Here is a 24,847-nt window from a genome sequence, read left to right as displayed (position 1 = left end):
GCAGGGCCTTTGTGCGGGCCTTGTGTGCATCATCATTATTTGTATCTCTTTCCCAACAGCAACAAAATTGTTCTGTGGCTTAATTGCTTTGGGTGCTGTTTAGAGCAGCCAATGTCAAGGGCATTGCTCTTAGAACATAGGTGCTCTTTAATTGCTTTGGTGTTCCTACTGAGCTCAATAACAAAATAAACCCTCTCCTGTTGTGCTAAGACCAGCTGGTCCATATTTACTTCTTTAGTTTTTTTTTCTTAATAAGTAATGCTTACAACTAATTCTAATAGCACAGTCACAGGTGGAAATGTTACTGATTTTCCTGTTGTGTTGATTTTAGGAGGCAGGTGCTTATAAGGCTGCAAAGCATTTATATTGAGGTTTCCTTCATCCATGTTTAAAAGAAGATGCCAAATGCAGCTCCACTCTGACATGCTTCAGTGTTTCCCTTTTATAGCAGGCTTCAAAAATACAATCTGGAAACTTGAGGTGTGCTAGGAGGCCTGCTTTCATTTGTAACTGCTTAAAATTTCGCATGAATTACAGTGGTGAGGGAGGGAGACTTATAATTCAAGTGAATTCAAAATATACACACTTGTTTAGAATCACATTTGTAACTAGCTCCAGCATTTCTTTGTTCAAAAGCAAAATTGTTTTTGAACTGATATTGAGAATTCAGGCTTTAAATTTGTCTGATATGTTTGTAACTCAGTTCTTTAACTTGCTCCTTTCACTTTTCCTCCTGATCATGCTTCTGCCACTTTGGCTTCTTTTGTACTGCCTTGTAACAGGAAGATTGTTTCACCTCTTGCTCCTAGGGTGTGTATGTTAAAGTTATTTTAGTGAGAAATCAACTGGTGTATAAATGCCTTTCTTACCCAAGTGAGATTGACTTAAGCAAAAGCTGCTGTTTCCTCAAGTATACTTAAACAGTAGTGTCTAATGACAGTACACTGCAGTAGGGCTAAATGGCAGATCTCTCTTGATTTGTGGAATATCTTTTTTCCTTGCTACATTACACAGCAATAAACTAAATGTAGATTACACTATTCTTCCACTCTCTTTAATGAGTGATGTATGAATGTACCATGTATATAAAGGCTTGTTGTTTTCTTCTCTTGTAATCTCTATCTTCCTAGTAACCTTTGTATAGCAAAAACTTCTACTCTTTTCATTTTTTAACCTACAACTTTTAAAAACAAGCCCTTATATATGATGGGTGGATTTGAGCTGATAATGAATCATCAAATTCAGTCCCTTGAGTTTTAGGCATTGCTGAAAAGAGGTCACTCATTAGGGATTTACTTTTGAAGTACTGAATGTCTGAAGTGTGTTTGTCATGCTTTTTCTCCTTCAGAAATCGATGAAAGGATTCCTCTTTGCTAAGCTGTATTTTGAAATTAAGGAATATGAACTTGCTAAAAGGTAACATGCATTGATGGATATTTTTGTTCTCTAAATGTAAAAGAAAAGCTTTGTTTTTATGAAGTAGACCAGAGAAACCAAGATGAGTATCATGCTGCTTTAAGTTAGCAGTGTGGACATTGAATATTGTTTAGATTTTTCAAATAATAAAACAACTTAAAAGAAGATAAGCTATGTGGTACTGAAAAAACTTACCTGACTGAATTGGCTGGTTTTTTGCTTGCTGTATTAAGTAGTTCTTACCATTTCTACAAGTTCCTGCTTTTGCTATTTCAATCAACGCAAATACTGGCTGGTGAGTAAGTAGTGTTTGTACAGGTGTAAACCATATTGCTGCTTACTTAAAGGTCCTGACAAAGTGTCTGGAACAAAACATGTCTGTGCTGCTGTGGTTTGGCTAAAGCATCTAGAACAAAATGTGTGTCCTGTATGGCAGATAAAGTTGCTGTTAGAGCTTGGGTGGGAGGGGGAGTGTTAGTGAAAAGTACTTGTTGAGTAACAGACTCTTTTCCCCTTCATAGATATATCTCTACATACCTCAATGTACAAGAGAGAGATCCCAAAGCACACAGATTTCTTGGGCAAATTTATGAAGCTGAGGATAACATAGAAAAAGCTTTTGGGTGTTACAAGGTAAGTACTACATTTAGCTACAACCCTTGATGTTTTGCTTTATTCCTTTATAAAAGGACTTCTAAAACCCTTCTGTGGCTGAACATTCTCAAAGCCATAGGAGAAAACATGCTCCTGGGGAAACTGTCATACTCATTTAACAATGGAAAGCACATGAACCACAGTGGAGAGGATTCTTCACTTGATATTGCTTGCTTCTGTAGTATATTTTGAAGTTGCTTCTTTGTTTTTTCTTCTGGACTTGATCTTTAACCTGCTGTTAAATTCTGCCCAAGTCATGCATAGCCTCTTGGAGTACTGTCACAGAATCCTGTCATACAAACTGTGATGACAACTGGAATTTAGTTGCTGCTAGAAGACTGTAGGCTTACTGTGTTTTTTGTTTGGTTGGTTTTGAGGAGGGCAGGTGCAGAGGGGAGGGTCAAATCTAATTTTGATTAGGCAAGCATATTAATGTCAAATTTCCAGTTGGGTTGCCTTTGTTCTGGTTTAGGGGAGAAAGACTCAGAAGTCTGGCTAATACAGCTCTGTGTATGAAGTGCTATCACACTTCTTAAACTGTCTTAGTTTTTTTTAAAGTTTTTACACCTGGCTAGACTAGAGGTTGTTGTAGTCCTGCTGTTTGTGTATAGCAGTAGCTGGTGATAGATGCAGAGGAAATGGTTTGCATTATTTCTTTTATGCTTTTCTCAATTTTAGCAGTTCTGTTCGGGTAAACTAGTGGTAGCATGTACAAAGGCTTTTCTTATATGCTCTGTATCTAGATTTAACTCATTTGAATAGCTGGGTATGTTTGTGGGGATGTAACTCTTACGTGTTGTACATGGACCATAAGTTAAAGTTGCCTTTTTCTTTTTTTACTCCTGTGTCTGCATGGGAACAAATAGCGTTCTGTGGAGTTGAACCCAACACAGAAAGATCTTGTATTGAAGATTGCAGAGTTACTATGCAATAATGACATCACTGATGGAAGAGCAAAATATTGGGTTGACAGAGCTGCTAAGCTCTTTCCTGGGAGCCCTGCTATTTACAGGTTGAAGGTAAGTTCAAAATTACCTAGTTCAAAGGCCTGAATAAGCTTTCAGCACCTGTGTGGAGTTCCTTTCGCGTGTTGCCTCAAGCAAAAGTCTTGCTAAATTATTTTAGTATCTTTAATATTAAAACAACTATTAGATGTTACACTCCTTCTAGTCTGACATTTTTGTCCAGTTTTAAAGGAAGCTGCAGCTGCATGCGTTCATACCCTTTCTAATGTTTCAAGTTTAATTTTCTTCCAGAATGCTGAGAAATTGTTATTTATCACAGTCAAGAAGTTGAAGATTAGATAGGTGTCATTTGTTCTTTCCATTGTGTCACTGGCAGGAAGGTAGCTGATCTGTGAACTCAGACTTTGTTGCTTTACACTGCTTTTTTTTTTGTTTTTAATCTGTATTATGATCATTTCTGCGGGATGTGAGAGATGGTGCAAGTCTCAAATACCATGTAAATGCTTTATGCCATGCAATGTCACTTTTGCACTGGTATGTTAATTTTGTGTTGCTTTTTAATTTTGTGTAATTTTGGGCAGCAGCCACATTGAAGTCTCAAGGTGTCTGGGTTTTTTTAAAAGCAAGGTAGTCTATGGCATGGTCTGCTATCACTGAACCAAATGTTTTGAGAAGCACTTCTCTCTCTTGGTAAGAGGCAAATTCTCCTGAGGACTTCTGTGATAGTCATGTACATTTTTAAATATTTGAGTAGTTAATCAAACTTCATGTAATACCTGCAAGCTATTAAGAGTACTCTACCTAGAGCAATGTAGTCTGTGTAGTGAAGGAAAGAATGATACCTAGTACTGTAGTTGCTCAAGAGACTGATATGGCAAATGAAATATTAATATGTTGCCTTCATGTTTCAACAGGAGCAGTTACTGGACTGTAAAGGTGAAGATGGGTGGAATCAGCTTTTTGACCTGATTCAAGCAGAACTTTATGCAAGACCAGATGATGTCTACATAAACATCAGACTAGTTGCGCTCTATCGTTCAAATAACAGATTAAAGGATGCTGTGCTCCACTGTCAGGAGGCAGAGAAGAGAATACCTTTGCAGTCAAGCTTGGAATGGTGTTCCTGTGTTGTAGAGACATTTGAGGTGTTTAATCATATTTTGATCCTGTGGTAGTCTTCCGTATCTTTTTACCTGGTCTATTTCTCTTAGTGTCCTTATTCTGGCAGCTGTTTCTCAAGGGATTTAACTCCTTCAAATGCAAGTCTGCTGAAACCAGTGGAACTACAAAATACTTCTTGTGTGGTTTTTTTTAATTGGAATTTTCTCCCTAAAATTAAACTTTATAGAGCTATTGAGTTTCTAACTTCAAAAGCTGAGTTAGACACAGCAGTTCCATTAGGGATAATATTGCTCAAGCGAGTAGTTCCCTGGAACTTTGCTGCTGAAGAATATGTTAAGTCTCACCTGTGAAACTGGATTATGCAGTAAATGCTACTAGTGTGTTTTGGAGAAGTACTGCCCTTGTCTTCATGGAAGGATGACTGTTCCTTATCCTGTGATGAACTTTCTTCTTTAGGAATATCTGGAATCTTTACAAGACTTGGAGTATGATAAAAATAACTGGAGAACTATCAAGAAAGATCATCTGCTGGCCTATTCCAGCTTTGTCAAACTGACACTTTCTTCTAGAGATGTTCAGGAATGCAGAGAGGCACTTGAAAGGTACTGTTTAAACTTTTCTGTAGTAAGAAAAAGTCCTCTTAAGAATTGTTTGGGGTCACATAACATCTGCCAAGCTTCTGTTTCACAGCTTATCTTGTTTTTGGATGGGAGAGGAGATTCTCTGTACTGACCACCAAGAGTGTTTTTTACTGGGTGCGAACCCCAAGCTGTCTTTGACAGATGCTTGAATGGTCAGCACACAGCCATGGAGAAGACTCATTTATATCCTGGGTCTTGGTACCTTTTCCTTTGATTGGAAAAGTTGTTCTGTACTTCAGCAGTTGACTAATCCAGATTTCCCAAACAATTGGAAAAAAACACTGGCCCAAAAAAACTCCAATCCCAAGCAACAGAAGTCAAACTGAAAAGCCAAAGCTGCCTCTTGTGTGTGTCAGCTTTGTCCTAGTCATTCTATTATTAAATAACACAGCACACTGGAGTAATTAGGAACTTTGTGTATATAGTGTAATGGGGAGGGAGGAAACCACCTGAAGCAAGAATAGCCTCCTTCAGAGGAAACTGGTGGTGTTACAGCTGGCTTAAAGGCTTACCATCCATGATGCACTTAGAATAGTACAAAATAGTGTTTGTAGTCAATAATTTAAGATCTGTGTTTGTTTCTTGCCATTATCTTTTGTTTGTTACTGGTTTTTACTAATTTGTCGTTCCTCAGTACTATAATGGCTGTTATATTGCAGTCTGTAAAAATATTCTTGAGTCTGTTAATTTTGCATGAGTATTTGAAGCAGTATAGAATGGATGAGCAATATTTAATACCCATGTATATTTTATTTTATTTTTCTCCTCTGACATTGACCATGTGGGGTTTTCTTCTTCTGACTTAGAGAGTTTTGAGATGTTCACATCTGAAGCATTTCCAGATCATAGCAATGCTGACAGCCATTATAGTCTTGTCCAGTAATTGAAAAATTTTTTAACTGTTTTCTGGAAGCCCTCTCCTGAGTGGATCTTGTATAGTAATCTAAAGGCACTAGAATTTCTGTAGTACCTTCTTTTTTTGAGCAGCCTAATAAACAGTATTTTGGACCTTTTTGATAATGAAAAGAAAGGGCAGAATCAATAATACCTCCTGTATGTCTCTAAATCTGCAGTAGTGAACAAGTTTATCCATGTGGTTCAGGACAATAGTTTTAAAAGTAGCTGTGCAAAAATGTGATGAAAAAGACTAGGTATCTAGGTAATACTTAAATAAACTTAAGAGCTTTGGGAGTTTGAGGTGATGATACTTCCTAGTAACTTGGGTTTAAGCAATAGAAAGAGGGCTTAGCATTGACTCATGAAGTTACTTAATTCACAGTTAAATAGCATGAACCCCAGTCAGCTGCTGTAGCTTTTACCAGGACTCTGTTTAGAATTAGTCTTCTCTGCATTTTAGTTTTGATCGTGCACTTCAGTCAGTGAAACCATATGTGAGTGCGGCTGACGAGTTGTCTCGTACCTACGTGGAAATGAGAGGACAGCTGTACATGCATGCTGGAGCTTTGCTGCTGAAGATGGCCCAGGACAACGAGACACAGTGGAGAGCTATGTGTGAACTAGCAGCACTGTGTTATCTCCTGAGTTTTCAGGTAAATGATTTTTCAGTCTAAGCCTTCACTTGATGCTTTTCTTGAAATTTTCTAGTTGTTCATGTGTTGAATTCCTGTATTCCTGAGATGAACTAGTGTTTGTGTATCTAAAGGAGAACTGTCCTCACTCACCAAACCCTCCTCTGTCGCAGTTGTTTAAAAGTTTCAAATGACACAAATAGGCTAAAAGTTACCTTCAATTGTTCCCCTTGCCAGAGTAACCTGATTCTTAAGTATTAGTGCATTTATTTCCTGTAGTGTATTTCCTTTTTCAAAATACAAGTACGCATGATGAGTGTTAAATTTTAAAAATTTAAAATTTGAAATTAAAAAAAAAATCAAGATTTGTTGCTTTATGAATTCTTTGCCTTGACTGTCCTTTTTATACCATTGCTTGCATTGCAGGTATTACTTGCTCTTGTGTACACTTAATGTTACTTTCAAGAGCTATACTTGCACATCTGTGTACTTTAGGTGGGTTCTCTGCTCTCGTTGCCCATCCCACACAAAACCATAACTCAATATATGTACCTTCTGAATGAATAATGCCTGTTTTCTTACAGCTTTCTAATGCTAAAAATAAGCTTATTTCTTAATTTCTAAGGTTCATTTAAATGTTCTGCTCTTACTGTGAAAAACCTGTAACAATTTTCTCCTTACTTCACCAGGTTCCTAAACCAAAGTCAAAACTCATAAAGGGGGATCAAACCGGACAAGATATGCTAGAAATGTTGGCCTGTGATCGAAAAAGCCAGTCTGGTAATAAAAAAATAGCTGCATAGTTCCATTTTAGTGCTGCAGATCTACTGTAAAGTCTAAGATTTGTTAAAGAACACATTTGTGTATCTTGTAACGTTGTCACTCCAGTGTATAGTAAAGCCTTACAGTTTCTGACTACATATGTGAAACAAAACAGTACTTTGGTTCTGACACCTAAAGTTATTTTTCTCCTCTTAAGCTGCTGGTAGAGTGTGTTCTCCTTGTTTCAATAGTGGTTGGGTTTTTTCTTCCTTTTTGACTTTCTAGCATGCTAAGGTATAATTTAACTTCTATCATCTGTTAAATCTACTGGAAATGGCTTCTGCCTGCTGATGCTATTTTGCAAGTATTGTTAGCCCCAAGAGGGAAAGAAAAGATTAGCTTGTTTCCCTGATCTTTTTATCCTTTCACTTGTTCATCAGCTTAGGTCTCTTTCCTGCCAAGTATAGACAATGTTTCAGTCTACAAAATTCTTAGAGATGAAAACAGATGAAGCTGCCAGACATGAGGTTCATTTACTTCAGAATGGATTTTGTTCTGCTTGTATCACATCTGTAAGGCCACTTGCAATGCCCTTAGAAGAATCATGGTGGGAGGGCTCTGTTTTCCTAAAGAACTGCATTTAAAAATTCTTTGGGGTTGTTGTCACTAAAAGCTTGGAAAGCCTATGTGCTGAAACACTGACCTAATTACAGGGAGAACATACCTGAACAGTCTGTAGGTTTCATAAGGGCAAATCCTGATTCCCATCCAGCTTTCAGTAGCAAAGAGCAGTCCAGCATAGCAAATAGTGCTTTCCTTGTGTTGACTGCTTTATTTATGTGAAGTGGTATTTTTGTTTTCTAGGTCATATGCTGCTGAATTTAAGTCATGGCAAGCAAGACTTCTTTAAAGAGATTGTGGAATCATTTGCAAACAAGAATGGCTCATTTGCATTGTTTGATAGCCTGTTTGAGAGTGGAGCCTCTAGAGAGAGGTCTTTTATTGGCACAGATGATATTGGAAATGTCAGTACACAAGCACCAGTGCAAATAGAACTTCACAAATACGATATTGGTAAGAACTGTTACTTTCTGAAACTCAACACAGCTTTGCATAGCATAACCTCTTCTGCAAATACTTGTGGAAGAGGTACTGGTACACAAATACTTGTACTATAACAAAAGACAAATACCTGGAATGGCTGTCCAAAGTTGCCTTAATGTCATAGGAAAGACTTATACTATATTGCAGTGTAAAGTAGTGCTTCTTCAGGACTTCCTTAAGGATTTTTGGAGAAGTAAATAGGTTTGCTAAAATTAGTTATCTATTAGACAGAATAAGCTGAGAATGGAATAGATGAGAGCCATCCCCTCAGAAACTTAAGCCGTTGATGGCTTTGAGCACTTAGATGAACTTGGTATGTTTGTCTGTACTGAAGTTTGTAACTCTTTGTAAGTGAAACCTGGAACCTTGATGCTCATTGGTCTTAAAGTATCTTTGGCCCTTGTGACAGAGTGCAATGTGACACCCAGCTTTGATCAGATAGTGGTACTGAGGGCTTGCAGGAAACTGTCATTTGCATCCAACCTTGTTTTCTGCGCAGGTGCCATTCGATTGCACAATGGCAGTCTCCAGCACCTCGTGTGGCTTGGCTTGCAGTGGAACTCCATGTCAGTCTTACCCCCCATGCGCAAATGGTTAAAACAGCTCTTCCACTTGCCCCAAGAAACATCAAGACTTGAGACAGATGCTCCTGAATCTATTTGCCTGTTAGACCTTGAAGTAAGTGAACTTTCAAGTTCTTTAAGGTACTGTGCAAATTAAGTTTTTTGTAATTAATAACTTTAATTTATTTTTTAAAAACAGGTATTCCTACTTGGGGTGATATTCACTAGCAACTTACAACTGCAAGAGAAGTTTAATTCTCACTACAGTGCACATCAGCCTCAATTTTTACCATTGCCAATATGCAAGCAACTCTATACTGAAAAGCAAAGATCCTGGTGGGATGCTGTTCGTACTCTTCTTCAGAGAAAATCAGTGTAAGGCTTTTTCAATTTGGAAATGTTTGATCGAGCCTTTAGGGAGCATCTGCTACAGCAATTTGGATTGTCCCTATAGATTCTTGTAAAATTAATTTTTTTTACATATTTTTACATTGAATCTTTCTTGTAGTAGGGACTTGATATGCTTGAAAGATTTCTGTAAAGGGAATTTTCATTTCTAGCAATGCATTTCCTATCTAGAGGCAAATTAGGACTAAAGCTGCAGGCTGTATTCATGAAGTGAATGGTATGTGAACAGATGACAATCACAAAATACTAATCAAGGAATGTTTCTTATATTCAGACCAGGAACAGCAGCAAAACTGAGGCTTATTGTGCAGCATGGCATAAGTACTCTGCGAACACTGGACAAGCATGGCCTTCAACCTGCCTTAATCATACACTGGGCAAAAAGCTTGCAGAAAACAGTAAGCTGAGATTAGTTTTAAATACATGGAAGCAAAAGTGTTTTTCTTATGTTATCAATTATGAACAGAGTGAGGGGCTGGGGGATGGGATGAATATGTATTAAGAATATCTGATTATTTTATCAGACAAACTTATTGTTCTTGTCACTTTGTGAAATACTCTTAAACTGTTGTGTTATTTTCTACATGTATGTTACTTAATGTAGCTTTTCTGCTTAATGTCAGAAAAGGACTTTGGAACTCTTAAAGAAAATAAGAGAAGGATATGTAGGAGTAGCATTTTGACTAGCATTTGTTGAAATAACATCTGCATCTATTTTCTTTTCTTCACCAGGGAATTAACCTTAACTCCTTCTATGACCAGAAGGAATATATTGGACGAAGTGTCTACTACTGGAAGAAAGTTCTGCCTATGCTGGAAACTATCAAAAAGAAGAGGAGTATTTCTGAACCTACTGATCCTCTCTTCAAACACTTCCATAGTGTAGATGTTCAGGTACAGATCAATTGAGACAAGGCTGAAGAGAAGGGTCTGTGTCAGTAATGAACAAAGTTGTGGGATTTTTGTCTACATTGTACTTTTCTATGTTGTTACTACTGTGAAGCTCTCAAAGGTGAGATTTGGTAATAGTGTTTTATAAAGGGAGAAAATTCTCTCCTTGTAGCTTTGGTCTTGCCTTCGAAATGGTATTTATGATTTGAAGGCACTGAACACCCTCAGTACCAACTTACTTGAGAAAGAATTCTCCCCATGTCACAGGAAAAGAGGTTATGTCATTCCATTGTTAAGTGTAAGTTTTGCTTCACTTTATTTGTAGGTCTTTCAGGTTACAGCATATGAAGAAGAGGCACAGATAGCATTTGCTATGTTGGATGCAGTTGATGGCAAAACTGATGATGCTTTAATAGCATTCGAAGCTATTGAGAATGTGGTGTCATACTGGAATCTTGCCATGGTAAGTTTGTAAATAGCATTACCCAGAAGTGCTTCTATTTATTCAGTTTCCTTCTGACTGATACTACTCACTCTTGCATCCTGTTCTTCAGATTTTCCAAAGAAAAGCAGAAGAAATTGAAAATGATGTCATGCTGCCAGAAGAACATGAGGAACATAAAACTTACCTTCTTAAAGCCAAGTATTATCTAATGAAAATTATTGCAGAAAGCTCCTCAGATATGTCAGTTGCAGAGAAAGTACGTAATTCTTGCTTTAAAAACTTCTTCCAATGAATGCAGTAGCTTAGGTCCGTTTTGAAAAATGAAATCCTTTGCATTCAAGGTACTTATCTTTGGTCCACGCTTTGAGGCAAGTTAAATCCTGGGTAACTTCTCTAACCGACCAGATGATGTGGTATCCTGGCTACCCTGTGAATGAAAGCTTTAATGTCAACAAAAAGCTTTTGCCACTGTCTTTTAGTTTGATAGTTTGAAAAAGATAATTTTTTTAAAATTTTTGTTTGAGTTGTTTACTTATGTGAATCCTAGCAAAGTAAGAGCTTTGCTGAAAAAAACTCCAGTGTTTACGTAATAAGACTTGTGAATTGCTCAGCCAGAATTCTACATGTAGTTGTCTGGTTATGAGGAAGAAATGCAGTCATGACTCATGTTTGAATAAACTCTTTAGTTACCAGTGTCTCTTGAAACTGTGAGAGAAGTGTTGGATACGGTGATCCAGGAACTTGGTGAGAACTGTGAAGAGGGAAGTCTTGCCTTCAGAAACGGTCTGTCACGAACTGTAGATTCAGCAATGAAACATTCCACTCCATCACCAACCAAGTTCTCTTTTTCACCAACTAAGACCTACAAGGTATGTTAGCCAGTTTTTATTTCAAGGAATTGTTATCTTGTAAGAAAAATTCAAATGAATCAATTAACTTTTTTTTTTTCCTAGTTCTCTCCAAAAACTCCCCCTCAGTGGGCAGAAGACCATAAATCTATACTTCAAATGATTTGTCAGCAAGTGGAAGCTTTGAAGGTAAAAATTCTGTCACCATTTTCAGTCATGAACTGTTAGTCTTTTAGTTATGGTAAGGATCTAGTGATAAGTGCATGGGCTAACTTACAGTTCCTAGAATTACTTTCTGTAAATAGCTGCATAAAATTAGTACCAGAGTAAATCCTTTTGTTTGAAAGCTCCTCTCTGGGACGTGGGCAGGAGTGCTGAGGCAGCCCGTCTAAGGGACTCTTTCTCAATGTAGAAAGAATTCTGCTTTTATCAGCTTGATTCTCATCCACTTGGTTCTGGTTTTTTTTACTGGCTTGTTCTGGCTTTAGAACACAATGGAATACTTTGTACTCCATGGACATGTCTTGCATGATCTGGCAGGTACTTCTTTTTTTTTTTTTTTAATTAGTCCCATACCATGGGTTGAACATGCTTTTTAATAGTAAAAGGGAAGTGATCATGCCTTATATTCTCTTTGACAAATACCTGTGCAATCAATACTTACACTCTTGCTTGGCACCCTGTCTCAACAGAATGATTTGCAAGAAATGAAACTTAATAATTCCAACACAAATGCATCTCATCGGTGGCCTGCTGAAAACTATGGAACTGATGCAATACCAGACAGTTATCAGAGAGCACAAAATCTTCATGAAGCCCCTTTAACAGGCAAGTTGCTGCAGAATTTTTATCTAAATGCTTAGCTAAATCAAGATTTTTGAAAACAATGCTAAAATGTTTTAATGATTCACAGTAAAAAAATGATTGCTAGCAAAAATATGTAGAAAACAACAACAAGAAAAGATAAGTGTTGACTGTTTTCCTGGTGTTCCTTTGTAGTTGCTACCACTGGCCCATCTGTGTTCTACAGCCAGTCACCTGCCTATAACTCTCAGTATCTTCTGGGAACTGCTGCAACCAATGTAACACCAGCAAAGGTGAGAATAATTTTTTTTCCTTAAAATGCTTCCAATGATCTGAAAATGACTGACTGGTTTTGATTCTGTACATCGTTGGATATAATTGCATTTCCTTATGCAGAATTTGTTGAACTTAAACTCTTAGGGATAAAATTATAATTTGTCTCCCTGCTTAACTTCTGGGATATGGAGTTTGGGTGGAAAAGCTAGAAAAATATTTTATGTGTGTACATTTCTCGTACAGGTATGTACGATAGCGCTTAACTATTCCCCCCTTAATTGTGTGGCAAAAGAGAATGGGGTTTTCAAAACTTTTTTTCATGTAAAAGCCACTCATATTGTGCCCCTTTTTCCATGTTTGTTCTCAAATGCCCATCAAGTTTCAAGCTAAGGTAAAACTGGTTTAGGTTTAAACTTGAAAGCATGCCTTTCTTTTAAGAGTGCATGTTACATGGGCTTCAGCACAGTAATATTTTGTTCTCTTTGTTACCATAATAAGCAGAGCACTTGTTTTCTGCTTTTTCTTTAGCCTCCCGTCTATGGCATGAACCGACTTGCACCTCAGCCACATATATATTCCTATCAGCCACCACCCATGCATACACCACCTCTGCAAAACACTTCTGGTTGTATGTTTTCCCAAGAAATGTATGGCCCACCTCTGCGTTTTGATTCTCCTGGTACTACACTCATTTCTCCTCGTACAGCTGATGACTATTATAACTACAGTGTTCCACAGGCAAGCACCAATCCAACACTGCCTAAACCAGGGTATTTCACAAACCGTTCAGCCACACCACCCACCTTAAAGCCTGCAGAACCAAAACCAATGCCTAAATTTGGACAGCCAGGAACAGCAGAAGGATCAAAACCACCCATGTCAACACCAGCACAGCCAAGTCAGCCGACAACTTTTAAGTTTAAACCCAACTTCAAATCTAATGATGGAGACTTCACTTTTTCTTCTCCTCCTCAAGTTGCTCCACAGCCCCTTAATGCACCTTTTAATAGTAGAGAAAGCCTCTTGGATCTTCTAACATCTGACAAACCTTTACAGGATGATAGATATGTTGATCAAAAGCCAGTTAGTGATCCCACAAACAGTTCAAGAAATATTTTCAATTTTAGCAATAAACATATTCCAGGCATGTCTCTCCGAGATAACACAGGACAAAACGTACACAAAAATGTGGGTTTTGAGAAGAGTGATACATTTAGTGCTCAAGAACCAAGTAAGCCTGTGTTTATGGCTTCAAATTCAGATTTGGCCAATAGAAGTCATGAAACAGAAGGAGGAAGCACCCATGGTGGAGATGAGGATGATGATGGTCCTCATTTTGATCCTGTAGTACCACTTCCTGATAAGATTGAAGTAAAGACAGGTGAGGAAGATGAAGAAGAATTCTTTTGCAACAGAGCTAAGCTCTTCCGTTTTGATGCAGAATCTAAAGAATGGAAAGAAAGGGGTATTGGAAATGTGAAAATACTGAAACATAAAGTATCTGGCAAATTTCGTCTCTTAATGAGACGGGACCAAGTGCTGAAAATCTGTGCAAATCACTACATAAATACTGATATGAAACTAACTCCAAATGCTGCATCAGATAAGTCATTTGTATGGCATGCTTTAGACTATGCAGATGAGTTGCCAAAACCAGAACAGCTTGCAATTAGATTTAAAACACCTGAAGAAGCAATGCTTTTCAAAAAAAAGTTTGAGGAGGCACAGAATATTTTAAAATCCTTGGGATCAAATGCTGACACATCTGTGGCTCAGAGCAGTGGAACTGCAAAAGAAACAGCAAATCAGGACATCAAGGAGCCCAACAGAACCACTTCTGGGACCATGAACTTGGGCTTTCAGTTTCTAAAAGATGGAACAAGCAGTGAACCTGACAGCAAAGGCACCCTTACAGCTACATCCACTGCATCTAGCACTACCTTTTCATTTGGGAAGGATGCTCAGCAAGCCTGTTCTTCTGGTGGGTTTGGGCAGCATCTCTTGAAGAAGGACCAATGGATGTGTAAAGTGTGTTTAGTTCCAAATGAGGCAACTGTAAAGAACTGTGTAGCATGTCAAAGTCCAAATCCAGGTGTGTGGGAAACACATGGCACTCCAATGACTGGCTATGCAAATTTGAAACCAAGTGGTAACACAGTGCAGGACAAGTTTGGATCTCCTTTTGCCAAAAAGGAAGGTCAGTGGGACTGCTCTGTATGCTCAACCCGAAATGAAGCAGAACATGTGAACTGCTCTTCCTGTCAGAGTCCAAAACCTCAAAATCAACCAAATACATCCATACCTTCTGTTCTGGCATCTGCTGGTCTGGAGCTTGGTTCCATTGCTGATTCAAGTAAGCCACAGAAAAATGGGTTTGAAGGGCTTTTTGCTAAAAAGGAAGGTCAGTGGGATTGTAGTACTTGTCTTGTGAGGAACGAAGGTTCTTCGCTAACCTGCGTAGCCTGCGAAACGCCGAATCCATCTGCTAAGCCAGCTGGCGATGCTTTGCCAACTCCTGCTTTTGGCTTGAAAAGTAAATTGCCTGAACTTGGTGGAGGACAGTTGGGAACAGGCTTTAAGTTTGGTCTTGAGCAAGGCAAGACGCCACCATTTACATTTCAGATTTCTTCTGATACTGAAGCTAAGCCTGCAAAGGAAGGATTTAGCTTTTCAATGCAAATGCCTGCAGGTGGATTTAAATTTGGGATACAGGAGTCTAGTAAATTTGGGATACAGGAGTCTAATAAAAATACCACTAAGAAAGATGAGTCATCCAAAGAGCATACAACTGGTTTCTTAAAAAGCGTTGATGAAAAAGACAAAAAGGAATTGCCCTCAGACAGTGGAATTGGATTCCAATTTCAAGAAACAGCAGACAAGGAGAAAATTGACTTTGTTTTTGGGCAAAATAGCAGCACTTCTACTTTTGCTGAGCTTGCAAAAAGTACTCCTAGGGAAGGTTTTCAATTTGGCAAAAAGGACCCTAACTTCAAAGGCTTTTCAGGTGCAGGTGAAAAGTTGTTTTCTTCACAAAATTCTAAAACAGATCAGAAAGCAAACACCTCTGCTGACCTTAGTGAGAAGGATGATGATGTGTATAGAACAGAGGAGAGCGATGATATCCATTTTGAACCTATAGTTCAGATGCCTGAAAAAGTAGAACCTTTTACAGGAGAGGAAGATGAGAAAGTGTTATACTCCCAGAGAGTAAAGCTGTTCAGGTTTGATCCAGAAACAAGCCAGTGGAAGGAACGTGGGGTGGGCATTCTGAAGATTCTTAAAAACGAAGTTAACGGCAAAGTAAGAATATTGATGCGGCGTGAGCAAGTACTGAAGGTGTGTGCAAATCACTGGATAACAACAACAATGAACTTGAAACAGCTGTCTGGCTCAGACAAAGCATGGATGTGGATGGCCAATGACTTCTCTGATGGTGATGCGAAGTTGGAGCATCTGGCAGCAAAATTCAAGACACCAGAGCAGGCTGAGGAGTTCAAACAGAAGTTTGAAGAATGTCAGAGGCTACTACTAGATATACCACTGCAGACACCGCATAAACTTGTTGATACAGGTAGGACAGCTCAGCTTATACAGAAAGCAGAAGAAATGAAGTGTGGCTTAAAAGATCTCAAAACTTTCCTGACAGATGACAAAACCAAACTGTCAGAAGAGGAAAGTGGAAACCCTGCTTGTACCAGCAGTACTTCTGATTTGGTTATAAAGCCACATGCTGAAAGTACAGGCCCTACTCTGGAGTGGGATAACTATGATTTGCGTGAAGAAGCATTGGATGATAGTGTAAGCAGTTCTGTATATGCATCACCTCTTGCAAGTAGCCCTGTAAGGAAAAATCTGTTTAGATTTGGAGAGTCTACCACTGGTTTTAGTTTCAGCTTTAAATCTGCTTTGAGCCCATCCAAATCTCCTGCCAAACAGAATCAGAGTAGAACATCAGTAGGCACAGATGAAGATTCTGATGTTACTCAAGAAGAGGAAAGAGATGGACAGTACTTTGAACCTGTGGTACCTCTGCCTGATCTTGTGGAAGTGACCAGTGGTGAGGAAAATGAGCAAGTGGTCTTCAGCCATAGAGCCAAACTCTACAGATACGACAAAGATGCAAATCAGTGGAAAGAGAGAGGGATTGGGGATATCAAGATATTGCAGAACTATGACAACAAACAAGTTCGTATAGTAATGAGAAGGGACCAGGTACTAAAACTCTGTGCCAATCACAGGATAACACCGGATATGAATTTGCAACAAATGAAAGGATCTGATAGAGCCTGGGTATGGACTGCATGTGACTTTGCAGATGGGGAAAGAAAAGTGGAACATCTGGCTGTGCGATTCAAGCTGCAAGATGTTGCAGACTCATTTAAGCAAATTTTTGATGAAGCAAAGCATGCCCAAGAGAGAGAGACACTGATAACACCTCTTTCTTCTCGTGCCAATACACCAAAGGAATTTCCGTGTGGTAAAAATGCTGTAGCTGTGCTAGAAGAAACAACTAGAGAAAGAACTGATGTCAGCCATGGTGATGATACTTCTGATACAACTGTAGAGGCTGCAGAGGTGGCAAGTACTTCTGAAACACCAACAAAAACAGTGGTTTCTCCTCCAAAGTTTGTATTTGGATCTGAATCTGTCAAGAGCATTTTCAGTAATGAAAAATCAAAGACATTCACATTTGGAAATACTTCAGCCACTGGTTCTCTCTTTGGCTTCAGTTTTAATCCCCCAAGAAAGAGTGAAGGCCATATTCCAGCATCTCAGGACACAGCACAGAAAGAGCCAGAAGGCTCTGAACCACCAAAAATCTCAAATGCTACTCAGAAGCCTGTAGACAGCAAGGTAGACAACTTGCCAGCTTCATCACAAGATGGACCGTCCAACTTCTCATTTAGAATTCTGGAAAAAGGTGAGTAGGAGTTTTACTAGTAATTCAAGTATGCAACTTACTAAGCAGTCAGCTGTGTGCTATTCAGTATTGTTGATTCTCTTGAGAATAGGTAGTGTCTTCAGTTTTGATGCAGGTATCCACATGTTCTCCAGAGGTTCAACTAAAGAAGGGAATTTTAAGTCATATTTTCATTTTCATTTGAAAATAACTGTATGATGCAGGATGGAAATTTGTGTACTGAGAACAGAATTTTTAGGTAGAGCTTAAACTCTGAAGTTCTGCATCTGAATCTTGGATTTAAATGCCCAAAGAATTTGTGGATTTGCTTTTGGGACTTAAATAGATAGTTGATGCTGTATGTACCTGGGTCTTTGCTCTGAGTGGCCAAGTGTGAGAACAGCAGATGTATGCTTCAGCTAAAAGTTGTATTATCCCCATAATTAAGTAGATGGGTATTCTGAAACTTGTCTATACTTTGTTTCAAATGTTAAATACCAGCCTCTGTAATTTTGGTTGTGTAGCTTAACATCAGATGTCAGCCTGCTTCCTGAGCCTGAAAAAGAGATTGTGATGGAATACTCAGTTGTATGGTTTCTGTTATAGTCTGAAAAAGATGCACAGGCAGAAGCTGTGGCTGTGACATGAGCACTGTAATGGGCTGAAGTGTCTTTGTGAAAAGCGTGGCATGTCTCAGAATTATGAACATGTCCTGTCTCTTTATTAGCTTAAGTGTAGTGAAGTGACATGGCAGAAGCTGATAGCTGCAGTTCATTAACATGAGTTGGATAAGCTTGTGTAGAAACAGATTTCCTGCTGTGAAATATGACTATGGAATACTTGCAGAACATAGAGAAGTCTGTTCTATCCTTTTAAAATTATATACCAACAATTTATTTTTTTAGGATTTAATTTTAGCCTCTTTAAATCTAATCCAATGGCCTTTTGGACAAGCACATCCTCCATGCAACCTGATAGTAAAGGTATTTACATATTGCACTGAATGTGTGATAAAAACACTCTAGCAGGCATGGACAATAACCCAGCTGGGTCAAAGCAGCTGGCTCAGTAATCCTTATGATTAACATGCATGCTGAAGGAGAGTACTTAAAATTGCGTGTCTGACTACTCTATTTGTCCTGTCAAAGAATGTCTCTAGCCCTTTGTGTGTTTACATGAGCCAGCACAATGGATGGCCCTGTTTAAGCTTTTGGCTTCTGTTTGTCCTATTTTTTGAGGATATGTGCCCTGCACTTCTTCCATCACAGTTTTACTATGTGTGTACACTACATCTCTTAAATTCCATTTTTCTAGAGAAATTACATTTTTATTTTCAGAGAATGCCTTGTGGTGCCTGATGTGGTTTACTCTATGTCAATGAAATAGCCTGAAGATCTTGAGACAGCTTATCCAGTCAAGAGCTTGAATGTATTTAGCCTCTGTGGAAGTGTTAACTGCTGAGCTTTTAGAAAGAAAGAGTGCACAGAAGTGGGAGCCACCTTCATGTATAATCCATAGTCCACTTTAGCTGTTAAAAAACTTCTGCCAATTTGTAACCAATTTGTTTACATTCAGATCCTGTAGACAAAACTGCTTCAGCTGATAGTTTGATTATATTTGACTACTAGTGTGCTGCTTGCAAGTGTGCTTGCTGTAAGAATGCTCAACTTACACGGTTTTAAAAGTGTTTTAATTTTAAATAACAAACTTTTAGTCTGCATAAGACAGTCTTCCAGTATTAGTGTCTTGCATTGTTTCAAAGTGTCAAAATGTCATTTGATAAGCTGTTCTTACTTGAGCACTGAATTCCTGTTCTGTGTACATAACCTAACGTCACTTGCTCTGTGTTTTCAACCATCCCTGTGGATGGAGTTTATGAACAATTCAGTTCTATTTTCATAAGTGTCCATAATGTGGAGTGATTAATCATTCTGTGCCAATGCACACATGCAAGAACTTTACCTACCTCGGACTGATCGTGGTTTTATATGGGGGCATATGGCAGGAGGAGCTTATTTAAAGAAACAAAATAAGCCTTTCTGGTACTTTAGACTGTTCGTCACTTCTACTTTTCTAATAATTAGGTTATATTATATTTTTAGTGGTTTGTTCACAGTTGATAATTGTCTTCAGTGTAACTTTTTGTTCTTTGAGCTCTGACTTAATAGCAAAGGATTTTGAGAAGTCCTTCCTAAATTAGGTTTTCAAGCCTATCCAGTAAAAATATGATGTGAATTTTTCTTAGGGGAAACTTCTTTTGGGGAATGGTTTCTGAGTTGTGCTAGAACAACATATAAAAGAAGTTTAACCTTGGTAGTTCTGCACCTCCATGCATTTACGTTTTTCGGAGATCAGGTTATTAACTTCTTCTAAGTTCTTATTTTAGTTTTGGCTGGGATAAAGTTAATTTTTTCTCAGTAGCTGGCACAGTGCTGCGTTTTGGATTCAGTGTGAGAACAATGCTGATTACACACTGATGTTGTGGTTGCTGCTGAACAGTGCTTACCCTAAGTCAAGGACTTTTTTTTTTTTTTGTCTCATGCTGTGTCATTGAGGAGGTACACAAACAAAAGCTGGGAGGGAGCTTTGCTGGAACTTGAAGTGGCCAAAGGGATATTCCACACCATAGAACATCATGCCCAGTTTATAAACTGGTGGAGTTGTCTGGAAGAGGGGTCAGTAGGAGTGTGGGAATGGAGACTGGCATTGGTCAGCAGGTGGTGAGCAGCTGTATTGTGCCTCATTTGTTTTTCCTTAAGTTTTACTTTTTCATTTTAATACTGTTATTTATTATATGTCACTTCTGTTTCAGTTTTTAAACTGTTTCTATCTCCACCTGCAAATTTTACTTGTGATTCTCCTCCCTATTCCACCAGGTTACAGGATGTGAAGCAGCAGCTCTGGGGCACTTAATTGCCAACTGGGCTTAAACACACCAGTGCTTTACAAGTTTGAGTCATGTCAGTTGCAGGCTACTGTACCTGTTAAAATGCTTTAGGGTTTAAACTGGTGCTTTCCTCTTCTGTTCAGAAGATATTCATTGATCAATGCATGAGGGGAAATACCAGCATTGTGACTAGCTAGAGAGATTTCATGTCAGTTCAAACAAAAGCAAAAATACAGTACAGCCTTGAAAAGAACAGTTGTGCATGATATTGTCCTGAATTCTGTTTCTTCCATATCCTAGTCTGGGTGAAAAAATCTACGCAATTGTTAGGAAGTTCTGTTATCCTAAAATCAGGTCTTTTCAGAATACATTGTATGTATGTGTGGCATTTGTTTCATGGCTGCCTATGAAGATATATTTAAAGTGTTTGCAACAGCAGTCTTTGTTGTTGAAGTCTTTTATCATTTTGAGTAGATGTTTGGAACACTAGAATATATTCCAGTGTTTGATAGATCAGCTTCACTGAGAACTTCACCTTTTGACTAATCTGAAGTGACCTTAAATATGTTTCTCTTACTCAGGTATTTTGCCCAAAGGGTACTGAAAGAGACTGCATGATAACTCCTTAAATGCTGTCAAACCTGATGAGCAATGAGTGTGGTAAAACACTGGAACAGTGTATTTGTTGCCATGGCTTCTAGCTGGATTTCTACTGCACAAATTAAAGAAAGCACATGTTTTTAACCATCCATCTATCTGACTTGAAAGAAGTGTTTTGTTACATTCAAAGATATATTTTTGAAAATTTTCTGATTCTAAGGAAAGCTGCTTCTTGTTGTAGGACTAAATGCTCAACACTTAAACCTCAGGTGAATTTGATGCAAACTTAGTCCAATTAAGACACTTGCTTAACTAACCAGAAAGAATAAAACACATAGCAGGATAGCTGCATATCTTCATAACACACTACTAGATGTACTTCTAATCCTTAATCAGCTAGGGTGACTGAGGTTTTTGGATTCTGAGAAGATGTATGCAAACATGTATGTCTCGCAGTCATGATATGAACGTAGAAATTAGCTGTTCAGGAATTTTATCCTACATGTACTTTCTGCAGGCTCAGAGAACTTACTGACATCTAAAAATATGAGCAGAAAGGATTAGTGTAGGAGAGTCTGCTGGTGATGGGTGTGAGTTACTTTGTAGCTCTGGTGTATAAATGCTTGAAGTTAACAACTTGTAAACAAAGGTGGGGCAAAGACTGAAGTGGTAATAATCTGAAAAAATACATAAATTTGAATCAGTACTTGGGATTTTGCTGTTACTTTACTTTATGCTGCTCTTCATCTACTGGATGATTAAATAAAAAGTAATGAAAGCTGCTTTTAATAAGCAGACTTATTTAGTGTGTTAGTTGTCTCAGAGGATCAAAGGACTTGTCTGTAAATGTTTCCTATGTCCTTTTCTCCTCTTGCAATGATAAATTAACCTGTATAATCAGAAAAATCAATGTTTTTCAGGAACTGGGTACTACTTTTCTACTGGCTACTGGGTACTGGTTTCTAGCTGGATAGTTAGGTTTTCTGTGATTACACTGTGCCACAGACTTAAATTTTTTTTTTAATGAAAAGCGAAGCAAGCTTTTGAGACCACCCTTCAGATACTGACTAAATTAAATCTAGAGAACAAATAATAGACTGTTAGCAAATAGGCTGAGGTACTGAAGCAATCATTTTGTTCTTAGAAACAGCTGTTGTGGCTATTGATGTGCTTATGGGGTAATTATTAAAAATAATTCACAGATTTGTTTCTTAGCCCTTTATCCCCAACTTCCCCTTCTCAAAATAACACAACCTAAACAAGCAGAACCCCAACCAAACCATACCTGATGTTTAAATTGCTATATCCTCTCTTTGCTTCCATTCTCTCAAAATAAATATTTGTTTCCAAAGCTGTCTTGCAGCCATATGTTTTTATCTGCAGTTTGATCTAGCTTTACTTTCACCTTTAACCTTTGCACTGATCATGCACTGTTCTCAACACTGGTGGAAGGAATAACTTAATGTTGAAGACAAGAAGACAAAAAGTTAAATAATACAACTGATGGTGATATTTCCATGCTGCAAAAGCTAGTTAAATAGTCTGAAAGCGATGGGGTTTTTTGTTTGATAATGGAACTAAGAATTACTTTACTTTTGTAACAATCAAAGTCTTAGCAAAAGCTGTTATGGTAAATTTATTATTAGCTAACAAAAGGCTCAGCTATCCCATAAGTAATCTGAAATGTGTTCTATTCAGTTGCTTAGACAGGTTGTTGTTCACAACTTCATTTTTTTTCAGGCCTGAAATTTTCTAATTTACCTCTGTTGGTCACTCTTCTCTGTAGCTAGCTCTTATTTGACACGAGGACTTAATTAAACAATCTGTTTAATAATATAAAGATGCAGCCCTGTTTCGTTTTAATGCTTGAATTCCAAAAGCAATAGAACAGTCTGTAAGTTTTGCTGTTCTGTCTTTGACTCCTCTAAGTTTGTTTCCTGCCTATCAGCAGAAAATACATAGGCCCTTAGAATTAATTCGGTTCCAAAATAATGTGGGGTTAATGTTATTTCCTGTTCTGAAATTATTCAGTTTTAATTGTTTGTTCAATTTCTGTAAAAAAGCTGAGAAGACCACAGTGTCAGAGGATGATGTTCCATCTGATGAGGTTGTAATAGTTTACGAGTTAACACCTACCCCTGAACAGAGAGCTCTTGCTGACTTCCTCAAGCTCCCTTCAACATTCTTCTGTTACAAGAATAAGCCTGGATATGCAAGTGACGAGGATGATGGTAAGGAATGCCAAAATTTCTATTTGTACTACCTTTTTGTGGGGGAAGGGTGTGTGCAGTTTGGTGTAAGAAGGATTTCAAACTGTTGGATGGTGACCAAGGTGAGCAGCCTTGAGTGCCAGACTCAGAGGAGTGGCTGAGGTCACTTGGTTTGTTCAGCTGGGAGAAGACAAGGCTGAGGAGTGACCTTGGCACAGTCCCAAACTTCCTCAAGGGATCAGCAGAGGAGGAGGTGCTGATCTCCTCTTTCTGCTGCTCAGCTATAGGACATAAGGAAATGGAATGAAGCTGTCAGGAAATTCAGCTTAGGAAAAGTTTTCCTTTGAGAGGGTGGTCAGGCCCTGGAACAGGCTCCCGAGGACAGCAGTTAGAGGAGCATGCCCATCAGAGGCCAAGCAACATCTGGGTGATGCACTCAGTCATATGGCTTGGTTTTAGGTAATCCTGCAAGGAGCAGTGAGCTGCAGTTGGTGATCCTTATGGGTCGCTTCCAACTTGAGATAGTTAGCACTGTTAGAACCATTAGTCACTGAAATATTTTTGTGTGGGCCAGTGAGAAGTAATCATGTCAGTGTCCTCCTTGTGGCCAAAGATGCTCAATCTCCAAAATAGAATAGTACAGTGGAGGCTCAGGAGTGACTAAAGGGTATTTGTTTGATGTATTATGGGTGTTGACATCATTACCAAGGTATTTGGTTAGGTAAGAGGTATTTGAGTAAGAGACCTACATAAGTAAGTATTTTGAGACAAATAAAAAAGCATTTTTTATTAAAAACAAACAATCTAAGGTTTCTTAAGTGCTATACTAATAAGTTACTTTTCTTCTAAATCAAATTCCTAATACTATTAGTTAACTTACTTTATGTCAAACCTTACTGCATGTAATTAAGATTGATTGATTTTATTCAGCAGCATATATTTTAAATGGAAATTCTGAAACACTGTATTCAACAGAAAATGGGAGAAGACAAGCCCCCTCCCACAAGTACCTGAGCTTGCAAGGTTTTTTTGTAAAAAATCTTCAGTCTTCTTTCCCAAATCAGTTTAGTGATAGTCTTAATAAAATCACTCAGTAAGAAATGTTTTCCAAAAGCAAAACCTGTGCCACATATCTGTAGCAATCTAGGCTTAGAAGAAGTGTTAATAGCACTCTAGAGCACATGTAAGCAAAACTAGAAGTGACAGCTTACTTGTTGATTTGTGTAACTCTTAAAGTATAAACAAAAATGACATATGCCTGCTAGCCTTGTGAGTTGGAAGGGCGTAGCAGACTTCTTTGACCTGGAGTGTGCCTGAGAGCTTACTCTTTTTTCCTGTGTTTAAGATGAAGACTATGAAACAGCTGTTAAGAAACTTAATGGAAGACTCTATCCCAGTGATTCAGATGAGAAAAAGAAAGGGCAAGGTCCTGTGAAAGGTATGTCTTAAGAAATTTTCATTATTGTACTTCATGTACTGAGACATAAAATCTGAATCTGAAGGACACATGGGCAGAGGTTAATTTTTTATTTCCTGGGATGGTTTCTAGAAGCAGAGGTGCTGGGTGCAGAAAGCCTGCATCTCAACAAACAGAGTTAAGCTCAGTATATTAAACTACTGGTTAGCAGTAAAGGGGTACCTGAAAGAGAAATGTGCAATCCAGGTGATCTCTAAATAAGAATATCAAAGTCTCTTCCTGTCTTGAGTACCTTCTGAATATGAAAAACTTGAAATCTTCAGCTTGGCATGAGACTGCTCAAGAGAAAGTTGTCTACATCTTTGAATACTTGCTACTTCTGTAGTTATTCAATTGAAGCTTTTG

General features: G+C 38.2%; 1 protein-coding gene across 2 annotated transcripts in view; it reads left to right on the top strand.

The window, feature by feature from the left end:
• RGPD4 (RANBP2 like and GRIP domain containing 4) overlaps positions 1–24,847 on the top strand; it is a 33,495-nt gene that overhangs the window by 1,363 nt on the left and 7,285 nt on the right. Inside the window, exons 2-22 of one of the 2 annotated variants that reach the window (XM_064709915.1) lie at positions 1,349–1,416; positions 1,938–2,049; positions 2,937–3,089; positions 3,950–4,180; positions 4,614–4,759; positions 6,156–6,348; positions 7,017–7,107; positions 7,954–8,163; positions 8,693–8,871; positions 8,956–9,131; positions 9,439–9,562; positions 9,897–10,058; positions 10,381–10,518; positions 10,610–10,756; positions 11,187–11,369; positions 11,454–11,537; positions 12,041–12,176; positions 12,348–12,445; positions 12,957–17,349; positions 22,879–23,046; positions 24,371–24,463. In XM_064709915.1, the coding sequence (XP_064565985.1) occupies positions 1,349–1,416; positions 1,938–2,049; positions 2,937–3,089; positions 3,950–4,180; positions 4,614–4,759; positions 6,156–6,348; positions 7,017–7,107; positions 7,954–8,163; positions 8,693–8,871; positions 8,956–9,131; positions 9,439–9,562; positions 9,897–10,058; positions 10,381–10,518; positions 10,610–10,756; positions 11,187–11,369; positions 11,454–11,537; positions 12,041–12,176; positions 12,348–12,445; positions 12,957–17,349; positions 22,879–23,046; positions 24,371–24,463 (7,285 nt within the window). The other variant, XM_064709925.1, reaches the window with a different exon arrangement.

Source organism: Zonotrichia leucophrys, chromosome 1, assembly GCF_028769735.1.
Source record: "Zonotrichia leucophrys gambelii isolate GWCS_2022_RI chromosome 1, RI_Zleu_2.0, whole genome shotgun sequence".
NCBI lineage: Eukaryota > Metazoa > Chordata > Aves > Passeriformes > Passerellidae > Zonotrichia > Zonotrichia leucophrys.
Note: the sequence above shows the minus strand (reverse complement) of the source record. Positions and strands in the feature narration are given on the sequence as shown.